This window comes from Staurois parvus, unplaced genomic scaffold (genome assembly GCF_062004578.1).
Source record: "Staurois parvus isolate SC_StPar_1 unplaced genomic scaffold, SC_StPar_1.0 ptg000449l, whole genome shotgun sequence".
Classification (NCBI taxonomy): Eukaryota; Metazoa; Chordata; class Amphibia; order Anura; family Ranidae; genus Staurois; species Staurois parvus.
This window is the reverse complement of record NW_028318245.1, coordinates 4305515-4329106: the sequence shown is the minus strand read 5'-3', so window position 1 is coordinate 4329106 and position 23592 is coordinate 4305515. Positions and strand designations below refer to the sequence as shown.

The 23592-nt window shown below is 47.0% G+C and overlaps 1 protein-coding gene across 1 annotated transcript in view; it reads right to left on the bottom strand.

The window, feature by feature from the left end:
* Positions 1–988: 988 nt before the first annotated feature.
* Positions 989–23592, bottom strand: part of LOC149453388 (uncharacterized) — a 44330-nt gene continuing 21726 nt past the window's right edge. The window contains exons 7-9 of the mRNA XM_089688635.1: positions 22162–23538; positions 2676–3445; positions 989–2561 (exon numbers count right to left, since the gene is read on the bottom strand). Of these exons, the coding sequence (XP_089544761.1) occupies positions 2460–2561; positions 2676–3445; positions 22162–23538 (2249 nt within the window). The 3' untranslated portion in view covers positions 989–2459. The remainder of the gene's footprint in view (positions 2562–2675; positions 3446–22161; positions 23539–23592) is intronic.

The window sequence follows — 23592 nt, the reverse complement described above, 5'->3', positions numbered from 1 at the left end:
AATACAGAAAGGATCACAGTACAGAAATGTAGCTTTCAGTTGGGATCCCCCACCCTTACCGAACGCACTAGGCTGGTGCGCTTTTTTTTTACTATTTTTTTTTTTTTTTTTAACAGTTGCACCTTTGTTACCCCACCTTTGTGAGACATCTGCTGTCACAGTTGCCAGATTGCTGCCCCCATATTGGATATTTAACATGGTGCCAGCTATGGAAGTATTGGAGTAGCTCAGTATTGTTTTATATTCGGACTGTATTACTATCATTTCATTCTTATCAGTATAACCCACATGGAAGAAAAATACATTTTAAAAATACTCTTCCCAAATATATTGACATATATTCGAAATACTACAATTATGGCCATATTCAATATATTTCAATTAAAAAAAAAAAAAATTATTATATATATATATATATATATATATATATATATATATATATATATATAAAAAACACACTATGTTGAAATGCATTTTTATTACCAAACATTTTTAAAAATACATTTTCAAATACACTGTATGTCTTTTAAAAACACATTCAATCTACATTTTTGGAATGCCTTTACAAATATATCTTAAAATGACTTTTCTATATGTTAACAAAAAAAAATCTGAATAATATATTTAAAAAAAAAAAAGTGTTTATATATATATATATATATATATATATATATATATATATATATATATATATATATAAAAATTTTAAAACACTACATGTTGAAATGCGTTTTTACATCATATTACAAAATATATGAAAAATATTTTTAAAAATACATTTTCAAATATACTGTATGTAGATGGAAACACATTCCATCTAAATTTTTGGAATGCATCTACAAATATATGTTAAAATGACTTTTTTATAGGTTAAAAAAAAATCTGAAGAATATATTTAAAAAAAAATATGTATTTTTAAAAATATTTTTCATATATTTTGTAATATGTAAAAAACAAAAACATATATATATAAATATATATATAAATTTTAATATATTGACTAATGGGCAAAATTGTATTTCAAATATATGTCAATATATTTCGGAAGAATATTTAAAAAATATATTTTTTCTTCCATGTGGGAAAGCTGATCAAACACCCCCCCCCTTCCCCTAAGAACACAGATATTTCCTCTATGGTCCTCATCCCGGGTTCATATATGTGTGGTATATCACGATTGGCACAAGAACCGCTCCGCATTCCACTGCCAATTTTGTGTGCGGTGCAATCGGAGTCGCACCTAGGTCATCCAATTCTGCACACTGTTTTGCGGACCGCTTTCGGGGTGCTGTTCAGTTTACACACCCGCGGCAGTCTGCATGAACGCGGTGCGATTCCGATGCTGTGCGGAACCCGGGGCTCCATGTACTGCGATGTGCACCGAACAATGCTTGAGCCTTCCCACCCCTCTAAGAACATCTGAGGCTCACAGGCGTTCCCTGGTGTACCCTCCCCTCCCCCACCCGTCACCCATTATGAGGGGCTACCAATATTTTTTGTATTTTAAAGCATGCAAAATGAAAAAAAAAAAAAAAGATATAGAGGAAGGGGGGGATACCGGAAAGCGGGGGGCGGAGACTGTAGCAGGAACATCCCACCATGGGAGTCTCAAAAACAAAAAAGCCAAAAGGCGACTTCTTCCTCCAGATGTTCCATGGATGAAGTCCAATTACGCTTCTTTAATCTGTAACACATTTACCGCACTCTGAACGCACCGAGGACGCTGTGCGGTGTGTCTTCACTGGTGTCCTTTCAAAGTGAAACATTTCCCGCACTCTGATTATAGATAAGGACGCGCACCCGTGGGAGTTTTCAGCTATTCGATTAAGTTTCCTTTGTAGGTGAAAGAATTCCCGCACTCTGAACATGATTAAGGACAGGCACCTGTGTGAGTTTTCAGGTGTTCAATTAAGTCTCCTATGTAGGTGAAAGATTTCCCGCACTCTGATCATGAAAAAGGGCGCGCACCCATTTGAGTTTCCAGGTGTTCGACTAAAGTTTCCTTTGTAGGGGAAAAATTTCCCGCACTCTGAACATGTAAAAGCACGTGCACCTGTGTGAATTTTCTGATGTCTATCCAGGTTTCCTTGAGGAGTGAAACATTTCCCGCACTCTGAACATGATTAAGGACAGGCACCCGTGTGAGTTTTCAGGTGTTCAACTAGGTGAAAGATTTCCCGCACTCCAAACACAAGGACCCTCACCCGTGTGAATTCTCCGATGTTTAACATGGTCTCCTTAATGAGTAAAAGATTTCCCGCACTCTGAGCATGGATAGCCGTGCACGCCTGGATGAATTCCCCGGGTGAGCTGTATAGTGTACCCTAAGAAGCGCTCCTCCTTTCTGAGTGAAAGATTTCACACACTACAGAATAATGATGCTCACTCGTGTGCATTTTCATGTGATCAGCTAGGTTTCCTTTTAGAATGAAAAATTTCCCGCACTTTGAACATAATGCTCACCCATATGAATTCTTAGGTGTCCATTTTTTTTTTCTTTTTCTTATGAAAGATTTTCCGCACTCTGAACATAAATAGGGACACTCACCCACATGAACTGTCTTGGTGTTTAAACAAGATCACTTTTGTTATGGAAAGATTTCCCGCACTCTGAACATGAATAGAGATGTTCGCTCTTGCAATTTCTTCGGCGATCCACAACATCCCGTTTCTTAAAAAGGTTTTCCCGCACTCTCAACGTGAATAGGAATGTCTTTCTTGTGACTTTTCATGTGTTCAATTAAGCCTCCTTTCTGTATGTAAGATTTCCCGCATGCCGTACATGAATAGGGACGCTCGCCCGTGTGAATTCTCTGGTGTCTAACAAGGATTTCTTTATAAATGAAGGACTTCCCGCACTCTGAACATGAATAAGGGCGCTCGCCCGAGTGAACTCTTTGGTGTCTCCCGAGATCTCCCTTGTAAATGTAAGTTTTCCCACACACCGAACACGAATAAGGCCGCTCGCCCGTGTGAACTCTCTGGTGTTCGGTAAGGTCTCCTTTCTGAGTAAAACATTTCCCGCACACGAAACACGGGAACACATTCTGAATTGGGTGGAGTCCTTCAGGGGGTAGGGAGGAATTTGGATGCTCGTCCGTGTGAACTCTCTGGTGTTTCACGAGATTATTTCTGTTATGGAAAGATTTCCCGCACTCAGAACATGAATAGGGGCGCTCATCGGTGTGGATTCTCTGATGTCTGACAAGGATTTCCTTATAAACAAACGATTTCCCGCACTCTGAGCATGAATAGGGGCGCTCTCCCATGTGAATCCTCTGGTGTCTAGCAAGATCTCCCTTGTGGATGAAAGTTTTCCCGCACTCTGAACAGGAATACGGCCGCTCGCCCGTGTGAATTCTTAGGTGTGCAATAAGTGCTCCCTTCCGACTGAAACATTTCCCGCACACTAAACACGAGAATAGATTGTCACCTTGGTGACCCTCTGTATTGGGTGAGGAAATTTCCTTGGGATGAGAAGGATCCGTTGATCGGCCTGCAGTGCGGGAGCTCGAATGTGATCGATCCGAAGATTCCCCCTGATCAGAGGGATCCATCCGTGTCTCCCGACACGAAGATCTTCGCTGCGTTTTTTTTATTTTTGGATTGACTCTTGGAGAATCCTGCGTGGTGGCATTGTCATCCGGGTTACTGTCAGTGGATAATATTCGACGTCTCTCTGAGGGATTCCAGAAACCACACCCATCTGATGGAGAGAAATGGAGAGAGATCAGCGGGGCACAAATAACTGGACTTTTACCTCCCCCCATACGGCTTCATTAGCTACATTGGATTGCCCCGATTTCAAGTCTAGAATTTGCAGATCATATATGGACTCCAATCTGAACACCTTTCTAAAAAAACTAAAAAAAAAACCCCCAAAAGAAAAAAAAAAGTCAGCAAGGAGTCAAGTACGTTGGTGTAGCGGTCAACAGTTTCATTTTGGAGTACCGTAATTTTTTTTTTTTTCCTTTTTGCAATTCCAGGGGCGTGAGCAATTTTAAGACTTGACCTCGGGAAAATGGTTGATGCTGGTGGTGGTGGTTGTGATGGTGTTGGGTGGGTGGGGTGGTGATGGTGGGTGGGTGGTAGGTGGTGCTGGTGGTGTTGGAGGTGGTGGTGGGTGATGTTGGGGGCGGTGGGTGATGCTGGTGGCGTTGGGGGTGGTGGTGGTTGTGATGGTTTTGGGTGGGTGTTAGGTGGTGCTGGTGGTGTTGAGGATGGTGGTGTTGAGGGTGTTGGGGGTGGAGCTGGTGGTGGTGCTGGCGGTGTTGGGGGGGTGGTGGTGGTGCTGGTGGTGTAGGAAGGGGGGGGGGGGGTGGTGCTGGTGGAGGTGGCGGTGTTGGGGCTGGGGGGTGGTGCTCGGGGTGGTGGTGTGGGTGGTGCTGGTGGTGTTGGGGGTGGTGCTGGTGGAGGTGTTGGGGCTGGGGGGTGGTGCTGACGGTGGTGTTGTTGGTGGGGGTGGTGCTGGTGGTGTTGGGGGTGGTGCTGGTGGTGGTGATGGTGTTGGGGGTGGTGCTGGTGGTGGTGTTGTTAATGGGGGTGGTGCTGGTGGAGGTGTTGGGGCTGGGGGGTGGTGCTGGTAGTGTTGGGGATGGTGGTGTTGGGGGTGGTGCTGGTGGTGGTGCTGGTAGTGTTGGGGGTGTTGGTGGTTGGGTACAGTAATTTTCAGCAGAAAAAAAAAAAATGTAGATTTGAACACACAAATGTTCCCGGGTAGGCAAGTGAATAAAGGAGAATCCTTCTACACCAGCGGTTCTCAACCTGGGGGTCGCGACCCCTTTGGGGGTCGAACGACGCTTCCACAGGGGTCGCCTAAGACCATCGGAAAACACATATTTCCGATGGTGTTAGGAACCGAGACACCGCTCCTCGCCGCCGCCACCGCCGTCTCCAGGTGTGGGCGGGATGACATGCCGCCCCTGTCATCTGGACACACCTCGAGATCAATCCTCGCCTGTGATTGGCCGCCGGCACTGTAGCTCAGGAGAGGCACACAGGCGGCCAATCACCGGCAAGGAGGTGGAGCTTGGAGAGGAGGAGCCGAGCGGCACCGCGAAGATCGAGCGAGTGAAGAGGAGGAGAGCGGCCGGAGAAGGAAGACATCTGACAGGTAAGTGTCGGTACCATGGGAGAGGGAGGGAGCGAGCGAGCCCAGGCTGGAGCAGGGGTCTGCAAGGTAAGTATCATTGGTGTCAGTGGGAATAGTGCCCCATCATTGGTGTCACTAATACCAATGATGGGGCACTATTCCTCCCACTGACACCAACGATGGGGCACTATTCCTCCCACTGACACCAACGATGGGGCACTATTCCTCCCCCAAATGACACCAACGATGGGGCACTATTCCTCCCCCACTGACACCAAGGATGGGGCACGATTCCTCCCCCCACTGACACCAAGGATGGGGCACGATTCCTCCCCCCACTGACACCAACGATGGGGCACGATTCCTCCCCCCACTGACACCAAGGATGGGGCACGATTCCTCCCCCCACTGACACCAAGGATGGGGCACTTTTCCTCCCCCCACTGACACCAAGGATGGGGCACTATTCCTCCCCCCACTGACACCAAGGATGGGGCACTATTCCTCCCCCCACTGACACCAAGGATGGGGCACTATTCCTCCCCCCACCGACACCAAGGATGGGGCACTATTCCTCCCCCCACCGACACCAAGGATGGGGCACTATTCCTCCCCCCACTGACACCTATGATGGGGCACTATTCCCCCCACTGACACCTATGATGGGGCACTATTCCCCCCACTGACACCAATGATGGGGCACTATTCCCCCCACTGACACCTATGATGGGGCACTATTCCTCCCCCCACTGACACCAATGATGGGGCACTATTCCTCCTCCCACTGACACCAATGATGGGGCACTATTCCTCCCACTGATACCAATGATGGGGCACTATTCCTCCCACTGATACCGATGATGGGGCACTATTCCTCCCACTGATACCGATGATGAGGCACTATTCCTCCCACTGACACCGATGATGGGGCACTATTCCTCCCACTGACACCGATGATGGGGCACTATTCCTCCCACTGACACCGATGATGGGGCACTATTCCTCCCACTGATACCGATGATGGGGCACTATTCCTCCCACTGATACCAATGATGGGGCACTATTCCTCCCACTGATACCAATGATGAGGCACTATTCCTCCCACTGACACCTATGATGGGGCACTATTCCCCCCACTGACACCAATGATGGGGCACTATTCCTCCCCCCACTGACACCAATGATGGGGCACTATTCCTCCCCCCACTGACACCAATGATGGGGCACTATTCCTCCCACTGATACCGATGATGGGACACTATTCCTCCCACTGATACCGATGATGAGGCACTATTCCTCCCACTGACACCGATGATGGGGCACTATTCCTCCCACTGACACCGATGATGGGGCACTATTCCTCCCACTGACACCGATGATGGGGCACTATTCCTCCCACTGATACCGATGATGAGGCACTATTCCTCCCACTGATACCGATGATGAGGCACTATTCCTCCCACTGACACCGATGATGGGGCACTATTCCTCCCACTGACACCGATGATGGGGCACTATTCCTCCCACTGACACCGATGATGGGGCACTATTCCTCCCACTGATACCGATGATGGGGCACTATTCCTCCCACTGATACCGATGATGGGGCACTATTCCTCCCACTGACATTGATGATGGGGCACTATTCCTCCCACTGATACCAATGATGGGGCACTATTCCTCCCACTGATACCAATGATGGGGCACTATTCCTCCCACTGATACCGATGATGGGGCACTATTCCTCCCACTGATACCGATGATGGGGCACTATTCCTCCCACTGACATTGATGATGGGGCACTATTCCTCCCACTAATACCAATGATGGGGCACTATTCCTCCCACTGATACCGATGATGGGGCACTATTCCTCCCACTGACATTGATGATGGGGCACTATTCCTCCCACTGATACCAATGATGGGGCACTATTCCTCCCACTGATACCAATGATGAGGCACTATTCCTCCCACTGACACCTATGATGGGGCACTATTCCCCCCACTGACACCAATGATGGGGCACTATTCCTCCCCCCACTGACACCAATGATGGGGCACTATTCCTCCCCCCACTGACACCAATGATGGGGCACTATTCCTCCCACTGATACCGATGATGGGACACTATTCCTCCCACTGATACCGATGATGAGGCACTATTCCTCCCACTGACACCGATGATGGGGCACTATTCCTCCCACTGACACCGATGATGGGGCACTATTCCTCCCACTGACACCGATGATGGGGCACTATTCCTCCCACTGACACCGATGATGGAGCACTATTCCTCCCACTGATACCGATGACGGGGCACTATTCCTCACACTGACACCAATGACGGGGCACTATTCCTCCCACTGACACCAATGACGGGACACTTTCCCCCCCCACTGACACCAATGATGGGGCACTATTCCTCCCACTGACACCAATGATCGGGCACTATTCCTCCCACTGATACCAATGATGAGGCACTATTCCTCCCACTGATACCAATGATGGGGCACTATTCCTCCCACTGACACCAATGATGGGGCACTATTCCTCCCACTGATACCAATGACGGGACACTATTCCTCCCACTGACACCAATGACGGGGCACTATTCCTCCCACTGACACCAATGACGGGGCACTATTCCTCCCACTGACACCAATGACGGGGCACTATTCCTCCCACTGACACCAATGACGGGGCACTATTCCTCCCACTGACACCAATGACGGGGCACTATTCCTCCCACTGACACCAATGACGGGGCACTATTCCTCCCACTGATACCAATGACGGGGCACTATTCCTCCCACTGACACCAATGACGGGGCACTATTCCTCCCACTGACACCAATGACGGGGCACTATTCCTCCCACTGACACCAATGACGGGGCACTATTCCTCCCACTGATACCAATGATGGGGCACTATTCCTCCCAATGACACCAATGACGTGGCACTATTCCTCCTACTGCAAAATTACAGTTATGAAGTAGCAACGAAAATAATTTTATGGTTGGGGGTCACCACAACATGAGGAACTGTATTAAGGGGTCGCGGCGCTAGAAAGGTTGAGAACCACTGTTCTACACAGACGTACAGTGAGACTGCGACCCATTTCTGCGACCCATTTCCTCCACAGTGCCTGCACTTACCTTCATCAATCAGTAGAACCATTTCTTCCTGTTCACTCTTTATATGGATCCCGACCTCCTCTGCAGACGCCGGATCGCCCCCCACACACGTCTCCTCTTCTTCCTCTTTAATCTTTATATTGAACAGCTTTTCAGCCTAAACCCCAAAATAACAGAAAACATCGATCAGCTGCAGGCGGGTATGAAAGATGAAATCCAACGCAGCTCTGAAATCCTGGATACATCAGGAAGTAAGCAGTGTAAGTACCTGACTGGGACCTGGGATCAGGCGCTTGCAGTTCTTGTACAGCAGAGCTCAGACGGGGGAGGAGAAGCAAAAGTAGAGCAAGGAGCCGATAAGCTGTGCGGCAGTGTTAACTGGGGACATACTGACAGGAGGAGAGAGCAGAGTGAAACGAAAAAGGTAAGCTCATCAGTCTGCTGCTTCTCCTTTAAATCCCAACTCCAGGGAACATAAAGTGCTCTGAACCCCCAACAGTACAATCAGCCTGTATATGCAGTAAAGCATACTGGTTATACTCACTGTGGAACCTCAAGGGTTAATCCTCCGCATTGTGTAAAAATGCTGTTTGATCCTGTCTTATCTGATCCTCCCATTCTGCCAGTGCCCCCCTCTTATCTCCCAATAAGACATATCTTGTGGAGACGCTCTGCACATTCTCAGTTTGGTGTGTATTGCTAGAGTTTTTTTTTTTTTCCTCCTTGGGAGGGTGCTTGTGATCAGCACAGGACCAATCAGCCTTGTCCAGACATAGTTCAGGGATTCTGCATCCTCCTAGAGCAGGATGAAAACTCGTCCTACAAGCTTTAACCACTTGCCCTCCATAGGATTACCCCCGCCCCCCCGACCAGGCCATTTTTTGCATTGGGGCGCTGCGTTAATTTAACTGACAATTGCGTGGTCATGCAACACTGCACCCAAATGAAATTTACGTCCTTTTGTGCCCATGAATTGAGCTTTTTTTTCGAGGGTATTTGACCGCCTGTGTGTTTTTTATTTTCTGCGCTGTAAACAAAAAAAATAAAAGTTCAGAAGGGATTAAGCTGATTTACATGGAATCTTATGGGAAAATGTGTAACCATAAATCACCAGCGCTAAGAAAAGAAGAAAGAGGAAGAAGAAGGAGGAGGAAGAAGAGAAAGGAAGAAGAGAAAGGAAGAAGAGAAAGGAAGAAGAGAAAGGAAGAAGAGAAAGAAAGAAGAGAAAGAAAGAAGAGAAAGAAAGAAGAGAAAGAAAGAAGAGAAAGAAAGAAGAGAAAGAAAGAAGAGAAAGAAAGAAGAGAAAGAAAGAAGAGAAAGAAAGAAGAGAAAGAGGAAGAAGAAGGAAGAAGAAGGAAGAAGAAGAAGGAAGAAGAAGAAGGAAGAAGAAGAAGGAAGAAGAAGAAGGAAGAAGAAGAAGGAAGAAGAAGAAGGAAGAAGAAGAAGGAAGAAGAAGAAGGAAGAAGAAGGAAGGAAGGAAGAAGGAAGAAGAAGGAAGGAAGAAGAAGGAAAAAGAAGAAAGAAAAAGAAGGAAGAAGAAAGAAGAAGGAAGAAGAAGAAGTCCGCTATTATATTTTATATGAAAAAGTCTTGCGGTTGCAACAAATGTATCCATTCGTATCCAAATAAAAACATAATGTATTTGTATTGCTGTCACATTGTATGGTGTGCTCCCATCTCTGTCAAACTGGTTTCTTGTTCCATTCTTTCGTGGACATCGGTGGCATCATCGGCAACGGCACCGACCGATTTTTCATTTATCGGACGACAATTCGGCTGATAAATGGCCCATCTTTGGCCTGCAATACTCTTGCCCATGGACTCAATCTCCTCCACTACCTCTGCATCAGACCCTTCAAAGTCATGATCTGGTCACAGTTTCCTCCAGGCTGAGTTTCAGGTTCGGTGAGGGACATCTTCCCAGGCTTTGTCAATGAGGTTGATGCCGTGGAGAACATTGAAACATTTCTTCCAGAATTCTTTCAGACTCAAGGACGTCTCTTCAGTGACGTTAGAACACCAAGTGAAGAGTGCCTTTGTGTACAGCTTCTTGAAGTTGCAGGTCACTTGCTGGTCCATGGGCTGCAGAAGAGATGTCGTGTTGGGGGTTGGGGGAGAGGATCTTGACCTTTATGAAGTCATACTCAGTGTCCATATCATCTACCAAGGCTGGAGGGTGTGCCAGGGCATTGTCCATCAGAAGAAGGCACCTTTCAGGCAGTTGGTTTTCAGAAAGATATTTTCTTAGTGGGTGTGAACACCTTGTGCAGCCATTCCATGGACAAATGCCTTGTGAGCCAAACTTTCGCATTGGCCCTCCACATGGCAGGCAGTCTGGCCTTGTTCATTCTGTTCCTTGAATGCGCGAGGGGTCGGCAGTGGCGCGCCGCGAAGGGGTCCGGCAATGGCGCGCCACGAAGGGGTCCGGCAATGGCGCGCCACGAAGGGGTCCGGCAATGGCGCGCCACGAAGGGGTCCGGCAATGGCGCGCCACGAAGGGGTATGGGAATAGTACACCAGTGATATAGGTTCTGTTCAGCATCTTCTTCTAGAAAAACCCTGTTTCATCACAGTTGAACATTTCTTGAGTGACTTATCCTTCTGCCTTCATGAATTCCACAAATTCTTTGTAGGCTTCTGCAGCGGCCTTGTCAGGACTGGAAGCCTCACCACGTCTTGTCACACTGTGGATGCCACTTCTCTTGCGGAATTTTTCAAACCACCCTCTACTGGCTTTACATTCTTCACTTGCTGCACTTGTAGAGGTTTTTTGGCCGTAAATCGCTGTGCAATTTCCTGGCTGTGTCACAGATCATAGCTTCACCAATGCCATCACCTGTCAACTGTTTCTCATTCAACCACATGAACAAAGTTCTTCCACCTCTTCCAGGACTTGCGTCCTCTGGTTGGTGAACATCGTTACTCCTTTTGCCACATCAGCTCCTTTGATGGCAGCTTTCTTCTTCTTGGTCGCCTTCATCACCGCTCGGCACGGTCTGGTCGCCTTCATCACCGCTCGGCGCGGTCTGGTCGCCTTCATCACCGCTCGGCGCGGTCTGGTCGCCTTCATCACCGCTCGGCGCGGTCTGGTCGCCTTCATCACCGCTCGGCGCGGTCTGGTCGCCTTCATCACCGCTCGGCGCGGTCTGGTCGCCTTCATCACCGCTCAGCGCGGTCTGGTCGCCTTCATCACCGCTCGGCGCGGTCTGGTCGCCTTCATCACCGCTCCGCACGTTCTTCTCCCCTTCATCCCCGCTCCGCACGTTCTTCTCCCCTTCATCCCCGCTCCGCACGTTCTTCTCCCCTTCATCCCCGCTCCGCACGTTCTTCTCCCCTTCATCCCCGCTCCGCACGTTCTTCTCCCCTTCATCCCCGCTCCGCACGTTCTTCTCCCCTTCATCCCCGCTCCGCACGTTCCTGTCCCCTTCATCCCCGCTCCGCACGTTCTGGTCACCTTCATCACCGCTCCGCACGTTCTGGTCACCTTCATCACCGCTCTGTACGTTCTTCTCCCTTTAATCGCCGCTCTGCACGTTCTTCTCCCTTTAATCACCGCTCTGCACATTCTTGTCCCCTTCATCACCGCTCTGCACATTCTTGTCCCCTTCATCACCGCTCTGCACGTTCTTGTCCCCTCCATCACCACCAGGCTTGCTCTGCACATTCTTGTCACCTACATTACTGCTCGGCATGTTCTTGTCACCTTTATTACTGCTCTGCACTATTTTTTCTCACCACAAGAGATAACTGCTTGTACAGACTGAGGGAGAAGAGAAGCACTTTTTCTTACATTATCCAAAAGATGGTACTCCTCCCCCACGTCAATGGTGGACTGTCCCTCGGTGTCATCATCACAGGGGTATGGACCGGGTATTAGGTAAGTGAATCCCCCTACACCCCTTGGCATAAACAAGCACTGAACTACAGACAGAGGGGTAGGGGGAGAAAAGGCTTAAAAGGAAACATTAAAACAACAGAATATATAGACGAATGTCATCTCACAACATTCAGAATCACCAAGTCCACCTACCTGAGAATACAGAGGACGGGGACATCTCTCTGGTGGGTTCTTTTTACTGGATACATCCGCTTTAACCTCAGTTTTTATATCTTCCTTCTAAAATCACAACATGATTGTGAGCAATAATGACCTACAGAAGAACATAGTTCAAAGTCATGCATGATATCAACATAGTCCCACCTACCTGATGATGGTGGGGGATGGTGGGACCTTCCTGTGTGGAATCTCGGAAATACAGAGGAGAAGGACATCTCTTTGGTGGGTTTCCATTACTGGATCCATCTGTAGGAAACACACACACTGACTGAATCCATTGTTTCTATGTGTTCATCAGATGATGGGGGATCTAGGTGGACCCTCCGTACTGCTCTCTCCTTTACAATAAAGTCTCCTCTTACCCGGTGATGTGAGGGGCGGCTGATCCTCCTTCATGACGTCCTTGTAGAGGTCCTTGTGTCCTTCCAAATACTCCCATTCCTCCAAGGAAAAATAGACAGTGACATCCTGACACCTTATAGGAACCTGACACACACAATGAGACAGTCACCATCCAGACACATCCCTTGTCTGTTACTGGAGAATGTCCCAGAATTCCTGGCACCACTCACCTCTCCTGTCAGCAGATCAATGATCTGCTTACTGACTTCCAGAATCTTCTTGCCATTGTTCCTCTTGGGTTTCAGGGAATGAAGTGGAGGCACTTTGATGGTTAGATGGTCACCAGACTTCACCGGAGGAAAACTCTGCATTGGAAGAGCAACAATAAATGTCATGTGACCTCCCAGAATCCTCCTCACCTCTCTGGTCAGGTCCGTGTTTTATTAATAGAGATGAGAGTGACGTCATGTGACCTCCCAGAATCCTCCTCACATCTCCGGTCAGGTCTGTGTTTTATTAATAAAGATGAGAGTGATGTATTGTGACTTCCCAGAATCCTCACCTCTCCGGTCAGGTCTATTTTATTAATAGAGATGAGAGTGATGTCATGTCACCTCCCAGAACCCTCCTCACCTCTCCAGTCAGGTCTGTGTTTTATTAGTAGATATGAGAGTGATGTCATGTGACCTCCCAGAATCCTCCTCACCTGTCCGGTCAGCAGGTAGATGATCTCCAGGGTGAGGTTCAATATCCTCTCAGTCATGTGGCTCGGGGCGTCCTCCATCCTCATTGATGTGATCATGTGATCCATAGAAGACTGTGATCCCTGTAGACAGATAGTATAGCACCCTCGCTGGTCATTATAATACACAGACAAGTAGAGATTCATTTTAAATGTGGACAGTGTGCATTTGGAGCCATATCAGGTATGGAGCCGTGTCTGTGACCGTGCAGCTGTTGTGCCCTGATTGATATCACTAGGACTGCTTTGCACACCTGTGCACCCCTCTGCAGGTAAACGCAGCCCTCCATGGGCAAACACCCCATATGAATGAGGCTTTAACCCCAACAGGTCATGTTTTCAGGATTTCCTACTCCTTCCATAGGTGCTCTAAACTCAATGATAATCGCTTGGTATTTATGACAGCTATTATATCTAAGGGAAATTCCCAAAGCAGGGCCTGTTGGCGGTATCTGAAGTTGGAAAAGAGGGGCCCGAGTTTAGGAATTACTGCTGTAGAGTGCCACTTGAGGGACAAGTCTGAGCCTGCTGACATCACATCCAAGAGGACGGCGCCCATCTGCACATCACTCCAAATATTGAATCACTAAGATAGTCAACATGCAGCATCAAAAATATAACAGCTTATTTGGGAAAGAAGGACGCAACGCGCAGAGGTGGAGCCTGATGTGCTCTAATGAGCAGTCAGGGTTTTTTTTTTTTTTAGATATCTAAAGGGAGACTTTTACAGGTATAGAAAATGAATAAAACACAGTAAACACACATCCTAGGGAAAGAATGTTGGTAAAATTAAAGGCCTGGTAACAGGGTTTCTCATTTTGAATAACGGGGAGGGTGGGAGAAGGAGAAAAAGTAACTCTACCTAGCCTTGTACATTGGCTTTGCTGCTACCACACCCCTAGGAAACGAAGTTGAGAAAAATCCTAACCAAAAAAGCTAATGGGGCTTTGAAGGTACCACACCATAACACTGTAAATATAGTAAACATGTATAGGCAATAGATAACATTTGACACCTTTTAATAGGTGAAAAAACCACCTATGGGTGCAAAAAAAAATTGATAGGCATATACATGAAAAAACATAAAATTGCAAACAACAAAGAAAAAGAAAGGTTGCAGCAAGTCGCGGCTGACGTCCTACACACTAAGGCGTCACGGGTGTCAGCTGCAAAGAACCGCAGCCACTACATAGGGACAGAGAAACTATGGAAATAGCAAGTAAAAATGCATGCTTAACAGTGGAGACATAAATGGTATTGAAACAACATCCAATTGGACAAAGTCATAGGTGTTGAAAAACAAGTCATTGAGGTGTTTTGCTTGTAAAGTCCAACGCGTTTCGTGGGAGGCAACCCACTTCTTCAGGGAACAAAACATAAAACCGAACCGAAGATACCAGCACACTCCTGCATAGCTCCTGATAGATATAGATCAGGAGCATCTGGATGAATAAGGAGAGACCTCCAACAGCCATAAGAAGTGGTCATCAATTACAGTGAAGGAAATGTGTATTTGCTCCCCGGCTGATGTTGAATGTTTGCCCACTCACAAAGAAATGATCGGTCTAAAAATCGAATGTTGGGTGTATTGTAACACTGAGAGACAGAATAGCAACAACAAATTCAGCAGAAATGCATGTCTAACAAATGATGACTGATCTGCATGTTCATGAGGGAAATAAGGATTTGATCCCCTATCATTCAGCAGGATTTCTGGCTACCAGGTGTCTTTCATACAGGTAACAAGCTGAGATTAGAAGCAGTCTCTTAAAGGGAGTGCTGCTAATCTCATGTTGTTACCTGTATAAAAGACACCTGTCCACAGGAGCAATCAAACAATCAGATTCCAAACACTCCACCATCGCAAAGACCAAAGAGCTGTCCAAGGATGTCAGGGACAAGATTGTAGACCTACACAAGGCTGGACTGGGCTACCAAACTATGGCCAAGCAGCTTGGTGAGAAGGTGACAACAGTTGGTGCAATCATTCACAAATGGAAGAAACACAAAACAACTGTCAGTCTCCCTAGGTCTGGTGCACCATGCAAGATCTCATCTCGTGGAGTGTCAATGATCATGAGAACAGTGAGGAATCATCCCAGAACTACATGTGACGATCTTGTCAATGATCTCCAGGCAGCTGGGACCACAGTCACCAAGAAAACAATTGGTAACACACTACCCGGACCAGGACTGAAATCCTGCAGTGCCCGCAAGGTCCCTCTGCTCAAGAAAGCAAATGTCCAGGTCCATCTGAAGTTTGCCACTGAACATCTGAATGATGCAGAAGAGGACTGGTGGAAAGTGTTGTGGTCAGATGAGACCAAAATTGAGCTCTTTGGCATCAACTCAACTCGCCGTGTTTGAAGGAGGAGGAATGCTGCCTATGACCCCAAGAACACCATCCCAACTGTGAAACATGGTGGTGGAAACATTCTGCTTTGGGGAGGGTTTTCTGCTAAGGGGACAGGACAACTGCACCGCATCAAAGGGATGATGGACGGGGCAATGTACCATCAAATCTTGGGTGAGAACCTTCTTCCCTCAGCCAGGGCATTGAAAATGGGTGGTGGATGGGTGTTCCAGCATGACAATGACCCAAAACACACGGCCAAGGCAACAAAGGAGTGCCTCAAGAAGAAGCACATTGAGGTCCTGGAGTGGCCTAGCCAGTCTCCAGACCTTCATCCGATTGAAAATCTGTGGAGGGAGCTGAAAGTTCAAGTTACCAAACATCAGCCACCAAACCTTAATGACTTGGAGAGGATCTGCCAAGAGGAGTGAGCCAAAATCCCTCCTGAGAGGTGTGCGAACCTGGGGGCCAACTCCAGGAAGCGTCTGACCTCTGTGATTGCCAACAAGGGATTTGCCACCAAGTACTAAGTCATGTTTTGTGAAGGGGATCAAATCCTTATTTCCCTCATGAACATGCAGATCAGTCATCATTCGTTAGACATGCATTTCTGCTGAATTTGTTGTTGCTATTCTGTCTCTGAGTGTTACAATACACCGAACATTCGATTTTAGACCGATCGTTTCTTTGTGAGTGGGCGAACATTCAAAATCAGCAGGGGAGCAAATACGCATTTCCTTCACTGTAAGCAAAAGTCCAAATATATTTGAAGACTTGCGAAAGACAAAGTCATTGTTCATTCAAACAAACACGTATTGGCTAGGTACTAACAATCATCAGATGTGGTCAGGCACAGCTTGCTTTCCAAAAGTGGGGAAAGGAAGTCTTGTCAAACGAAGGGGGGGGGGGGGGGACAACCTCAAACCCTCTTTGCCTCCTGTGTAGTCCTCCGTTTCTCATTTTGAACCTTCTAAAGTCCTCCCCGCAGTTATATTCCCATCACCAGCGGTCCCATGCTGCTTCTGCTTCTATTGCTGCTGGGCAAACAAACCCGATGCTTCCAGGTATGCGGGAGAATGTGACCTCCTCCCAGTGACAGTTACTGCCAACTGCAAAGCCCAAGCACTGTCACATGACAGAGGGGGTGAGGTCACTACTCCCCTCATCCTCCAACACAGGGGACATATTGGATTCCAGTGTCAGCTGCACTGCCGGGATAGCAAAAGACCTGAAGCGGCCAAAAGAGCTGCACCGAATGGTGGGTATGGCCAGATTGCACCGAAATTGGGAGGGGTTAAAAACCGTACATTGTTTAGGCTCTGGATGGACGGTTGGATAAATGGTTCTATATTTAGGATGTATCCGGTCTATAAACCAGAGGCTCTGGATGGACGGTTGGATAAATGGTTCTATATTTAGGACGTATCCGGTCTATAAACCAGAGGCTCTGGATGGACGGTTGGATAAATGGTTCTATATTTAGGACGTATCCGGTCTATAAACCAGAGGCTCTGGATGGACGGTCGGATAAATGGTTCTATATTTAGGACGTATCCGGTCTATAAACCAGAGGCTCTGGATGGACGGTCGGATAAATGGCTCTATATTTAGGACGTATCCGGTCTATAAACCAGAGGTTCTGGATGGACAGTTGGATAAATGGCTCTATATTTAGGACGTATCCGGTCTATAAACCAGAGGCTCCGGATGGACAGTTGGATAAATGGCTCTATATAAACATGATTAATATATATATACATAGAGAGAGAGAAATCACCAGATGGAGATAAAATCCGTCACGGTGACGATGGAGGAAGAGGACGGACGTGACGGTAGGGTTATCAGATGTAAAAATTAACAAATTCTTATTACCTTCTCGACTCTACCTGTTCCGGCCATGCTCACTCTTTATGTCCTTCCAATTCACCTCTCACCCGGAAGTTCCTGTTTATACTCTTACATCACTTCCTGTGTGGGCATTTTGAAGTGAGATCACCACCTTGTGGTCAATAAGGATACTGCAGTCTAAATTGTTTTTTTAGTATTTTGCCGCCTTGTTCATCGTCCATTTTTCTGTTTTGTTATATCCATGATCACACTAAAGATCGGTATCCTAGTGAATTTATATATTATATATATATTCTGGGGGAGATAACGCCTCCATTCCTAGGTCCACATCTTACCTGGTAGCCGGTCCTCATTATTAGTCACCAGTCACACCGCTGCTATTTAAAATCATGCGATTTGTGTGGGATTTCTGAAGACTTTATTGTGACTTGTGAAGATTTTCAACCATTTCTTGCAGTTTGCGGTGCGATTTCCATTGTATTCTATGTATGTGAAATCGCGACAAAACTGCAGAAAAAGTCACGCAGGAACTGCTTTAGAAATGGCGCCGCAGCAAATCGCACATGTTAAGACGCCGACAATCACATTCATTAGATGCGATTTCAGGTGCAAATTTAATTTGCAAATCACTCCGGTGTGAGCGGGCAGTTAGACTCGAATGTGCTACTTCCATCTTTCCATTATGGAAACAGAAAGAAGGAAGGGTGCAGGTACCATAGGGGGAAGGGAAAGTAGGGTGCAGGTACCATAGGGGGAAGGGAAAGAAGGGTGCAGGTACCATAGGGGGAAGGGAAAGAAGGGTGCAGGTACCATAGGGGGAAGGGAAAGAAGGGTATAGGTACCATAGGGGCAAGGGAAAGAAGGGTGCAGGTACCATAGGGGGAAGGGAAAGAAGGGTGCAGGTACCATAGGGGGAAGGGAAAGAAGGGTGCAGGTACCATAGGGGGAAGGGAAAGAAGGGTGCAGGTACCATAGGGGGAAGGGAAAGAAGGGTACAGGTACCATAGGAGGAAGGGAAAGAAGGGTGCAGGTACCATATGGGGAAGAGAAAATGGATACAGGTACTCTAGGGGGAAGGGAAGGATGGGTACAGGTACTCTAGGAGGAAGAGAAAGAAGGGTACAGGTACCATTGGGGGAAGGGAAAGAAGGGTATAGGTAGCATAGGGGGAAGGGAAGAAGGGTGCAGGTAGCATAGGGGGAAGGGAAGAAGGGTGCAGGTACCATAGGGGGAAGGGAAAGAAGGGTATAGGTAGCATGGGGGAAGAGAAAAAAGGGTGCAGGTACCATAGGGGGAAGGGAAAGAAGGGTGCAGGTACCATAGGGGGAAGGGAAGAAGGGTGCAAGTACCACTGTGCTAGTTTCTCCAGGTGACAAAATGCCAATAGAGCAAAGTGCAAGCTAAGACCCCCTCAACCATCATTCTACCTTTCCTCTGACTGCACCCCTTCAAAGAAATACCACCCAACATCAAACCTCAACTGCTCCCCTCCTCATACCTATCCTTCCTAATTACAACTACTCCCAGGTCTAACATCTCTTCTAAGGCTGGGCAGCACACTTCTATTCTACCCACACACAGCCGGCATTGTAGACCTGGTTGATCCCAGATCCCCAGCTGCAGGTAATACCACTGTGGATTATGCTGCCCTCTCCAGTGGCCACCACGGTGCTGGAGCTTGGGGTATTCATACAGTACCCCCAAAGGTCACGGAACAGACATATTTCCCTACTCCATATTCACCTCCCCACCCCACAAGCAGACACACATTATTTTCTGGCTTCACAACCCACCTCAACCCCCCTCAGCTGAAAGACTTTGCTTCCTGGCTACTTACCTCCCTCCCCAACTCTCTAACACACCCTTGCTGGCCTCCCTACACACCCTTCTGTCTTCTGATAGACATCCCTCCATGAATGCTCGAATATTGCTCGGTTTCCTCAATAAGCACTCCGAAATTACTGCTATGCTATCCCTCAACATCCTGCCCAACTCCCTCTTAAGACCCACTGAGTTGGGGGGTGAAGAGCGCTAGCAGAGATCTGTTTAGATCTCTGATAGCGCTCTTCACCCCCCAACTGACAGTCATCCCTCTGCAGTCATGAGGAAAACCCCCTATTGGACAAACAATAAAATCTGATTGTACATACCCTCTGCACTCATCTCCTGTACACGCTACCCACCATCACACCATCTGTATTCCTTTCCTGTAAATACTGCCCACCTTCATACTTTCCATGCAGCTCTATTGTGCATATTACCCAACATCATACCATCCACATTCCTCCCCTTTTCATACTAACTTCTATTATACCTTTCACATCCATACTCATCTACTACACATAGTGCCCACCGTTATACTATCCATACTAATCTACTACACATAGTGCCCACCGTTATACCATCCATACTAATCTACTACACATAGTGCCCACCGTTATACCAACCATACTCCTGTACTGCACATAGTGCCCACCGTTATACCATCCATACTCCTGTACTGCACATAGTGCCCAACGTTATACCATCCATACTCCTCTACTGCACATAGTGCTAACCGTTATACAATCCATACTCCTCTACTGCACATAGTGCTCACCGTTATACCATCCATACTCCTCTACTGCACATAGTGCCCACCGTTATACCATCCATACTCCTGTACTGCACATAGTGCCCACCGTTATACCATCCATACTCCTCTACTGCATATAGTGCTAACCGTTATACCATCCATACTCCTCTACTGCACATAGTGCTCACTGTTATACCATCCATACTTCTCTACTGCACATAGTGCCCACCGTTATACCATCCAAACTGCTCTACTACACATAGTGCCCACCATTGTACAATCCATACTCCTCTACTGAACATAGTGCCACCCATGATACCATCCATATACCTCTACAACATATAGTGTCCACCGTTATACCATCCATACTCCTATATTACACAAAGTGCCCACCGTTATACCATCCATACTCCTCTACTGTACATAGTGTCCACTGTTATACCATCCGTACTCCTCTACTGCACATAGTGCCCACCGTTATACCATCCATACTCCTATACTACACATAGTGCCCACCGTTATACCATCCATACTCCTCTACTGCACATAGTGCCCACCGTTATACCATCCATACTCCTATATTAAACATAGTGCCCACCGTTATACCATCCATACTCCTCTACTGCACATAGTGCCCACCATTGTACCATCCATACTCCTCTACTGCACATAGTGCCCACCGTTATACCATCCATACTCCTCTACTGCACATACTGCCCACCGTTATACCATCCATACTCCTCTACTGCACAGTGTCCCCCGTTATACCATCCATACTCCTCTACTGCACATAGTGCCCACCGTTATACCATCCATACTCCTCTACTACACATAGTGCTCACCGTTGTACCATCCATACTCATCTACTGCACATAGTGCTCACCATTGTACCATCCATACTAATCTACTGCACATAGTGCTCACCATTGTACCATCCATACTCCTACTGCACATAGTGCTCACCGTTATACCATCCATACTCCTCTACTGCACATAGTGCTCACCGTTGTACCATTCATACTCATCTATTGTACATAGTGTCCACCGTTATACCATCCATACTCCTCTACCACCCATAGTGCACACCATTGTACCATCCATACTCAAGCACTGCAAATAGTGCCCACCGTTATACCATCCATACTCCTCTACTGCACATAGTGCCCACCGTTGTATCATCGTAACTTCTCTACTGCACATAGTGCTCACCATTATACCATCCATACTCCTGTATTGAATATAGTGCCCACGGTTATACCATCCATACTCCTCTACTGCACATAGTGCCCACCGTTATACCATCCATACTTCTCTACTGCATAGTGCCCACCGTTATACCATACATACTCCCTTACTGCACATAGTGCCCACCGTTATACCATACATACTCCCTTACTGCACATAGTGCCCACCGTTATACCATACATACTCCCCTACTGCACATAGTGCCCACCGTTATACCATCCAAACTCCTCTACTGCACAAAGTGCTCACCGTTATACCATCCATACTCCTCTACTACACATAGTGCCCACCGTTGTACCATCCATACTCCTCTACTGCACATAGTGCTCACCATTGTACCATCCATACTCCTCTACTGCATAGTGCCCACCGTTATACCATCCATACTCCTCTACTGCACATAGTGCCCACCGTTGTACCATCCATACTCCTCTACTACACACAGTGCCCACTGTTATACCATCCATTCTCCTCTACTGCACATAGTGCCCATCGTTATACCATCCATACTCCTCTACTGCACATAGTGCCCACCGTTACACCATCAATACTTCTCTACTGCACATAGTGCCCACCATTGTACCATCCATACTCAATTTAATGTATATAAAAACTTTATTAAATATATACAATTGCATAAAAAAAGATTGCATTCACACGTGGCATCAAAGGGGGAAACCACTTTGTACACAGCTTTATTGGCAAGAGGAGGATGGACACTGACAGGCTGTAGAAATGAGGATGACTCCCGCACTCAGAGCATAGTATGACTTCCCTGATGTTTCACAAGTTGTCCTTTCCGAGTAAACGATTTCCCGCACTCTGAACACGAATAAGGACGCTCACCTGTGTGACTTCTCTGGTGTTTAACGAAGTCTCCCTTGTAAGTAAAAGTTTTCCCGCACTCTGTACATAAATAAGGACGCTCGCCCGTATGAATTCTTTGGTGTTTAACAAGGTTTCCTTTACAAATGAAAGATTTCCCGCACTCTGAACATGAATAAGGACGCTCACCCGTGTGAATTTTCTGATGCTTAACAAGATTATCTTTCTTATTGAAAGATTTACCGCATTCTGAACACGAATAAGGACGCTCACCCGTGTGGATTATCCGGTGTCTAATAAGGTCTTCTTTGCAAATATAAGATTTCCCGCACTCTGAACATGAATAGGGACGGTCACCCGTGTGATTTCTCTGGTGTTTCACAAGATGATCTTTCTTGTTGAAAGATTTCCCGCACTCTGAACATGAATAAGGGCGCTCACCCGTGTGACTTCTCTGGTGTTTCACAAGGTTTCCTTTTAGAGTGAAAGATTTTCCACACTCTACACATAAAAAAGGATGCTCACCTGTGTGACTTATCTGATGTCTAACAAGGCCTCCTATCTGAGTGAAAGATTTCCCGCACTCTGAACATGAATAAGGACGCTCACCTGTGTGAATTCTTTGGTGTCTAACAAGGGCTCCCTGAAGAGTGAAAGATTTCCCGCACTCTGAACATGAAAAAGGACGCTCACCCGTGTGACTTAACTGGTGTTCAACAAGGGCTCCTTTTTGAGTGAAGGATTTCCCGCACTCTGAACATGAATAAGGCCGCTCACCCGTGTGAATTCTCTGGTGTCTATCAAGGGCTCCTTTCTGATTGAAAGATTTCCTGCACTCTGAACATGAATAAGGACGCTCCCCTGTGTGAATTCTCTGGTGTCTAACAAAGGTTCCCTGATGGGTGAAAGATTTCCCGCACTCCGAACATGAATAGGGGCTGTCACTCATATGAATTCTCTGGTGTTCAGTAATTGCTTCTTTCTGAGTGAAACATTTCCCGCACTCTGAACATGAGAATAGATTGTCCCCTCGGTGAGCTCCTTCATGGGGTGCGGAAGATTCCTTGGGATTAGATGGATCTGTTGATCTCTCTGCAGTGTGAGATCCTAAATAGACATTTGCGCTCCTAGTATGTGATTGGTCAGAAGATTCCCCCTGATCAGAAGGATCCGTTGATGTCTCCAGACAGGAAGGTCTGTGATGGATATTGGGTGTATTTGGATTCACTCCTGGAGAATCCTGTGTGATGGCATTATCTTCTGACTTCCAATCAGCAGATAATAGAAGATGTCTCTCTGAGGAATTCCTGACATCAGCGCCATCTGATGGAGAGAAATGGAAGAAATGTCAGAATTCACAAATAACTGGAGATTTAG